The 7,896-nt window shown below is 38.5% G+C and overlaps 1 protein-coding gene across 4 annotated transcripts in view; it reads right to left on the bottom strand.

The window, feature by feature from the left end:
* Positions 1–342: 342 nt before the first annotated feature.
* The window catches only part of sh3rf2 (SH3 domain containing ring finger 2), a 38,814-nt gene continuing 31,260 nt past the window's right edge, over positions 343–7,896 (bottom strand). For all 4 annotated transcript variants that reach the window (XM_058408114.1, XM_058408116.1, XM_058408117.1 and 1 more), the window contains 3 exons: positions 7,348–7,646; positions 5,522–5,808; positions 343–2,836 (listed from right to left, as the gene is read on the bottom strand). In XM_058408114.1, the coding sequence (XP_058264097.1) occupies positions 2,656–2,836; positions 5,522–5,808; positions 7,348–7,646 (767 nt within the window). In that variant the 3' untranslated portion in view covers positions 343–2,655. The remainder of the gene's footprint in view (positions 2,837–5,521; positions 5,809–7,347; positions 7,647–7,896) is intronic.

Raw genomic sequence — 7,896 nt, 5'->3', positions numbered from 1 at the left:
ATTAAGCTCTTGTTCTGTATCTGCATGATCAGATGCATCATTCTGATTAGGTAAGTTCATGAATGAGCAAGGGTATAGATGTTCCTATAAAAAAATAGTAAATTGTCTGGTGAGTATAGATATAAAGCTTGTCACAAAGCAACTGATCTTCTGCCAAATTGTCTACATATCATACTAAGGGTGAGTTAATAGATCTGTAGCTGGCTGTATTGCTTTGTTCCATTTTGCATAGCAGTTCTAATGAAGCTGGGCTGTAACTTTATCCCTTGCATTGCTTTATAACGAATTAATGATCCTAACACACCATACATAAGAATTCCAATAAAATAAAACACCACACTGTTTTATCACAGATAATTTATTTCTGTACTACAAAAATAAACTAGCAGGGGTTGCTTTCAATTCAATTGTGCCTGTTTCACAGGTATTACAGTGTTATATTAACGAAAGTATACCACATTTACTGCATTTAAACAACCGGACCTTGTGCTCTGAGACAATCCATCATCCAGATCTGTGTCTCAAATCATATATATATACGTACTCGAGTCTCAAGATGAAGAAGAATTCGATGGACGCAATTCCCTCGGTTTTAAATAAAATAATACAATTAACAAAAAATCCCTTTTGCATGTACTTAATATCAAAGCAGTAAAGTTAGAATGTAAAGTGCATGGTTATATAGAAATCCAGGTTGCCAGATTGGGCTGTTTCCAATCCTAATCCCAAAGTCTAGATTTGTCCAAGATGCTGTGAGTTTAGGTGTTAAATCTTCTTTAGTAATATCTCTCTTAGTTTCAACACCAATGGGATTTCAAAAGTCTCAGAGACTGCTAGAAATAAATGTTTATAATTTAGAGATTAATGCTGCAGTGTGCCATAGTGTCATAGTTTCAGAAAAGGCAAAGAAAACAGTATGTAGCCAAAAAAACGGGGGGGGTAAGTGTGCGGACTTCCCCTGTACCCCAACAATATTAACAACCCACCATCCTTTTTGAATTGTTAATAAGAATTATTAACAGTGTAGTGTGTTCACATTGAGAAACACGGATAAATGAATTGTCGGTAAAAACAACTAAGTGATGGACAAAATTTGCTGAAGGAATTAGATGTGTATGGAGGAACTTTTTGCACTAACCTGTCAATTCAAGCACCATAAAGCAGAATTAGAGGGATTTGGATAGATATGGGATAGAATCAAAATGGCTACCAATCACAACCGGACAGCAGATTTCTGACTCCATTTCCAAGCTGTAATTCAGTGTCTCCAGGATTTTATTTTTCCAGCCAAAAATACTTGATTTTGCTGCAGAGTTATTGTGCCTTTTTTGCAGAAAACTAATTGAATTACAAGCATATGAATAAACAGCTACCAGTGAAGATACATATCTAATTACTTCCAATGATAGCTCTACTCATATTTAACTCTCAGAGGTCTCCAGCTGAATGCACATTGTGATGGCATCCAGTGTTGCCAGATTGGTCGGGTTCCAACCGTTTTTATTTTTGACTGTAAACATGATATTTCATTCATTTTCCATTCAAACAAACTTTACAATAAAGTATAATATGTAACGTTGACGTTTTAAGTATATAGTTCAGTTTAGCCAATAAGATTCAGGAGAGTCCTGTCCAATCAGACTTGGCGGGTTGTTGTAATCGTTGTACTCGTTAAGCCAATATCACAAAGTTATTAGCAAAGCTGTAAGTGTTTACATCATCATGCCAAAGTGGGGTAAATACAGAAAGTCCTAACGAAAATAATGGGAGCCGTCCTATAATATTTCAAGAGAGTTTCTCATCAGTTCTGCAAAGATTCTCTGCATTAAGTCCCTATAAAAAGGTAAATGTGTTTAAAGGCTATTATTCTGCTATAAAATTCTGATGTCATGTTTGATAATTAATCAAAACATATACAAGTAGCTAACGTAGTGTGTGTGTCTAAATAGTGCCCTTTTTTGGGTTTTCTGTTTGTTATTATATTAGTTATCACAGTCCAATCTGGCAACACTGATGGCATCAAATAACACCCAAGTCCTGACCCAAATCTGAAGTAAATCTGCGGTCATTCTAAAAAAATTGCAAGCTTCTCTGAATATCTGGGTGTTTGCTCAATTTAGTGTTAAATATCTGTATCGCAAAATCGTGAAATCCTGGAGGGACTGATATCTTAGTGAGCTGTACAAACAGATAGCAATTATCAGATCTCAACTCAACTCAGTGTCATATAGTGCATTTTTAATAAGTGCAAACCTTCCGTGTACGACCCAACATACGTCTTACACACTAGAACACAGTATATACTTTAAAAATCTGAGATCTGAGGACAGGAGTCCGAAACAGCTGCCCACGTCCTTATCAATTTATAAAAATATGTGCATACCTTAGGGACCTTCATAACCCCAAAATAACAGCAGTGGTGCTATATGTCCCAGAAGTGATAAGTGACAGGGTGGATGTTGAGGTGGATCTGAGATGTGTGTTTATGGTTAGATGCATGCTGATATACACTGAAACACACTCAAGTACATAAAGAGCATATTGCTTTGCTTACGCAGGTGATTTGTTTTACATGGATTTAAAAGCAACACTGAGGGTGTGATAGCAGATTTGATAGCAGATTGTGAACACACACACACACACATTCACACACACTCAAGCAACTTTGTCCAATATGTCCAGAATACTGCTTTGGAAGATGCCAGTCACTCCAGTGATTTCCTGTTTCACCAGAACCCTCCCGTCTGACCGAGGCTTTTGGACCAGCACAAGCTCTCCCTCCAGCAGGTTCAGTTCAGCATCAGTCTTTGCATTATATGCCTTCAACACCCTGTGTCTAAAACAACAGATGTGAAAAAATATAATTAATTTCCACCTTCATTTCAAGATTTATCAATGTGTCATGGACTACAGGACTACACGTGCTTCACTAATAAAATCCAAGTGTTGTGGTGAGATGGTGCCCATGATAGCCTCAGATCCCTGGAGTGAAACCTGATGTGGTCTGTTGCTGTTGTAGATCATCCATCTTAAGGCTTGATTTTCTGTTCACTCTGAGATGCTGTTCTGCTCACCATGCTTGTAACAAGTGATTATATGAGTTACTTGAACCAATCAGGCCATTTTCCTCTGTCCTCTAACATCAACAATGCAATGCTGCTCACTCATTCATATTGTTTTGTTCGTCATTATCATTCTATTTAAACTCTACAGAACGTTGTATGTGAAAATCCCACAAGAGCAGCAGTTTCTGAACTTCTCAAAACCGGCCCACCAACATCTATGCCACAAAGCCATAGAGTGAGATCACACATTTCCTTCATTCTGATGTTTGATGTAAATATTCAGTAGAGCTCCTGATCTCTGTCTACATGAATTACTTACACATGTGGACAAAATTGTTGGTACCCTTCCACAAAGGTCACTGAAATACCTTGAAACTGACAAAAAATAAATAAATAAATTGACTAATGAAAATCAGGCATTGCTTTTGAACTGTGGTTCAACAGAAGAATAAAAAAAAAAAACTCACTAATAAAACTGGCCTCTACAAAAATTATGGTACCCTTAGACTATGCATGCCAAAAGTTTTGGGACACCCCTCCAAATCAGGTGAATTCAGGTGGTTTTTAGGGGTTGGGCTTAGTTCCAGTGAAAGGAACTCTTAATGCTTCAGCTTCATACCAAGACACTTTGGACAATTTCATGCTCCCAACTTTGTGGGAACAGTTTGGGGATGATCCCTTCCTGTTCCAACATGACTGCACACCAGTGCACAAAGCAAGGTCCATAAAGACATGGATGAGTGAGTTTGGTGTGAAGGTACTTGACTGGCCTGCACAGAGCCTCAACCTGATAGAACACCTTTAGGATGAATTAGAGCGGAGACTGCAAATCAGGCCTTCTCGTCCAACATCAGTGCCTGATCTCACATGAGGAATGGTCAAAAATTCCCATAAACACACTCCTAAACCTTGTGGAAATTCTTCCCAAAAGAGTTGAAGCTGTTATAGCTGCAAAGGGCGTGACAACTCCATATTACATTCACGTGCAGGTAAAGGCAGGTGTCCCAAAACTTTTGGCAATAAAGTTTAACGATTTCTGTAACTCTCAATGAGATTTCTGCACGTGGCCACGGGTATTTTGGCCCACTCCTCATGAGCAAACTGCTCCAGCTATCTCAGGTTTGAAGAGTGCGTTCTCCAGACTGCATGCTTCATTTTTGTGTCTGATGTGATTTGCCAAAAAGCTCCAGATTTGTCTCATCTGTTTAAAGGACATTCTCCCAGAAGCTTTTGTCAGTTTCAAGTTATTTCAGTGTCCATTGTGGGTTTTTCCTTTCTTTAATGGAGCATGATTGGCTGATGTTCAGGTGTTTCTAATAAATTGGACAGTGAGTGTATATCTTCATGACATTGTTATCTCAGTGGCAGGCCATGAATTTCACAACTAGGCCTTCACTGGCCTTCACCAAATCAATTTCTTCTCCTCTGTCAGTTAAAATATATATATATTTTATTTAGTTTGTGCGGTTCGCTGCCTCTGACTCCTCCAATTATCCAATCAAAGAACGGGAAATTGCTGACATAATCGTATGCCTGCTAGATGGCCCCAGTGACGCCAACTCGAAATCTGATTGGTTAATGTAACAATTTCATTGCCACTTATTTTAAGCTACGGACGCCTGCACTATTGATTCTGAAGGCCTTAAGGCAGATTTCTTTCACTCTGGCAACACATGATGTCAGCCACTGGCTGAAATATGACTGGATAAATACTCTTATCATAAATATACACTACTGGAAACAGTGCAACCAAGAGAAAAGCTATGACATGTAGAGAATAGACTATTGGAAATAATTTAATACACATTCATATTAAATATATTAAAATGCAAGTCAGTGATTCAGATCACTGCTATTTAGGCCAGCAGAGAAAGCCTTGCTGGCCCTGACGCCCCAACACTGATATATATTTTTATATATATATATATATATTGCTTGCTTCACAAGTGTGAAAATGAAACTGCTATCTTAGCAAGTGAAGGAACTTACAGGAAATCTATCACGAATGTATCTTAATTCATAATGTCTTACATAAGGAATGGCTTTACTCATTTGTCCCACATTTGAATATGAAAAATAATGCTTGGAAGAAGAAATATTATTAAATAAAAAGACTCAACCCAAAAGGCCTTCATCCCATCTATTTTTCTTTCAAGTATAACACTGAATTACTAAATTAATATTTAATAAATAGACTAAATTGTTATTTAAAATGGAGATTTACTTAACCTTATGTTAAAAATTTGTTTCTCTTGGGTTAAAATTAAGTCGACATGTGAATTCCATAACTTCCCTTGGTCATTGGTTTTATTATTATTAAAAAAAAAATGTTAAGTAAATAAATAGATAAACATCACTCCACTTTTGTAAATGCATTCTCTGGCTGCTGTTTGGATATCTGAGATGTGGGATCAGTAATAAAATAATGCATTGACTTCCTCCAGGACTGGACTCACCTGATGGGGCTGGACTGGCTGTTGGCTGCGTACAGTTTTGTACCTAAAGGCAGAAACTCCCCACTGGCATTATTCTGACCGTGACCTTTTCTTTGCATGATTGTCTTTGTGTCTTTAAAAACTGAGGTACTTCCATCCCGACCTATGATGGCTGACGGGTTCCAGTGCTCCAGAGCCACGGGACTGCTCGGAGAGTTACCCATGACCTGCGATCCAGACGACACGGACGTCAACCTTGTTGTGGTTTGAGGAACTTCTTCAGTCAGGAACCTCACCGTCTTCACAGGCTAAAACAAACAAGCAAAAAAATTGAAATACTCTAGGATCAGATTTATTTCTTTTTTTAAAATGTTTCCACTTTCCCTCCATTAGCTAGCTCTCCCCATTGCACTGTATGTAGTATGCGTGTCCACTAAAACACATGAAGTCAGTCACTGCTTCATTTCACACTGCTGCTCATGCTACATCACACGACACGTGTGCTCGGACGTCCGAACTGATTTCCTCAAACACGTGAACTCACAGACGTCCATCTATTAATGATGCTCTGAGTGACAGGAGAGAAAGTAACAGCATCCTTCTCACCCAGACTTTCAGGCAGCGACGCACGTGCTTTTATTCAAAATGAAACTTGTTATCTCCTGACAACAGGATGAACGTGTTTCTGTGTTCTACAAACCTGGAACGTATTTCTCATAAACTCGGTTCAAAACAATCAAATGAGTTACAACATAAACGGCAGAAATAATTCCATTAACAGGAAAAGAACTAATACAAACTTTAGAGAAATATTTGTGTCAGTTGAGCAATGTCGCAGTGTTCATTTTCAATGAACAAGAAATGAATATCGAGTAAGTGATACTTCAGGAAAAAAAATGTTTGCTTATCTTGACCCTGGGAGCGGAAATCGTTTCTGAAGAAGCCACATTCATGTTATAGTGCTTCGGCTCATGTGAATTTGTACTTTGACTTCCCTTCTTCCTTTTTATCTATTTTATCATATTTAGGATAGTAATCATTAAGACTAGTGTAGTTTCAATCTCGGAATCAGACTTCATTTGTTTTGTTGCTCATGTTTATCGGCGCTATGTGTCCCGTCTTGTGTAGTTTTTTGTACTTCCTGTTTCTGCACAGTCTTGTCTTTGCACTCTTTGCACCTGGTTGCACTTTATGTAGCTAGGACAAGCCTTCTGTCCCTAGCTCTGTGTTGTTGTTTCTGTTTTGTTATTGTATGTTGTCAATGTAGCACCAGGGTCCTGAAGAAACGCTGATTCATTTCTCCATGTACTGCATCAGCTATATGTGGGCGAAATGGCAATAAAGCTTCTTGACTTGACTTGATGTGGTCGAACACAGAGGAACAGAGTGACCTGTAGAGTCCCAGAGCAGTTATAATAAATATAGCCGCAAATTATGTTATATAAATTGAAATATTTCTCAACATCCTATTCACACAGCATATGCTGAATATTTTTTGTACTTTTGTTATTCTGTACATATTTACTTTTACTATATATTCAAATATCATTTTACTCAATGTTTCAATTTCAAGCCTCCTGGTTGTCCAGCGGCAGGACACCGTGTTCTCATTGGCACAGCCTGGGTTCGAGTTCTTGGGCAGGGGGCTAACTCAGCCACTGAATATTTGACTATAAGTGATGGTCCCAAGTCCGGATAAAACGGGAGGGTTGCATCAGGAAAGGCATCCGGCATCAAACCTGTGCGCACCAAATGGTCTGCTGTGGCGACCCACACACTCTTTTCACTCATTATGAACTCTTTTCATAGTGGACTATTGGGCACTATTCATTTTTAAAAAAAGATACCTTCTCTGTGTTGTGCCTGTGACTATCTGGTTTGATCAGAATGGACTGAAGAGCTGTGGAAGTCTCCTTCAGAGTCTTGTATCTGGTATCCGTTGGCTGGTATGCACCACCACCAGCAGAGGGTGTTGTTCCTTCATAAGTCCAGTGCTGTGACCTGATGGGATTTGTAAACAAGCCATTTCTCTTCCTGGGAAGGACGGGAGAACGGCCAAAGCCGTAGATCTGTCCCAAATCCTGAGGTGGAGGATGCAGGCTTGAACCTGGATTTTGGGGATGGTAGCTGCTATGCCGGAATGAGCCTAAAAAATAAAATAGTAAAAACAGTCCATGAAAAATAGAACGGCTTGAAATTTAAATGAATCTAAAATATATTTATTTAAAAAAAACTTTTACATTTACATTTAAAAATGTATTTATATATGCTGGGGTGTACATGTCTGAGTCTACAAGTCTCTAAAGAGTTTTTACAATCACTGGGATATCCAACAAAAAATGAATGCACCACAGTAACCTGCCTAATGACTTAGAGTGAGGAGTGACCACAAGAGC

Source organism: Hemibagrus wyckioides, linkage group LG14 (genome assembly GCF_019097595.1).
Source record: "Hemibagrus wyckioides isolate EC202008001 linkage group LG14, SWU_Hwy_1.0, whole genome shotgun sequence".
NCBI lineage: Eukaryota > Metazoa > Chordata > Actinopteri > Siluriformes > Bagridae > Hemibagrus > Hemibagrus wyckioides.
The sequence above is the reverse complement of the archived record's forward strand: the minus strand, read 5'-3'. Positions and strand labels throughout refer to the sequence as shown.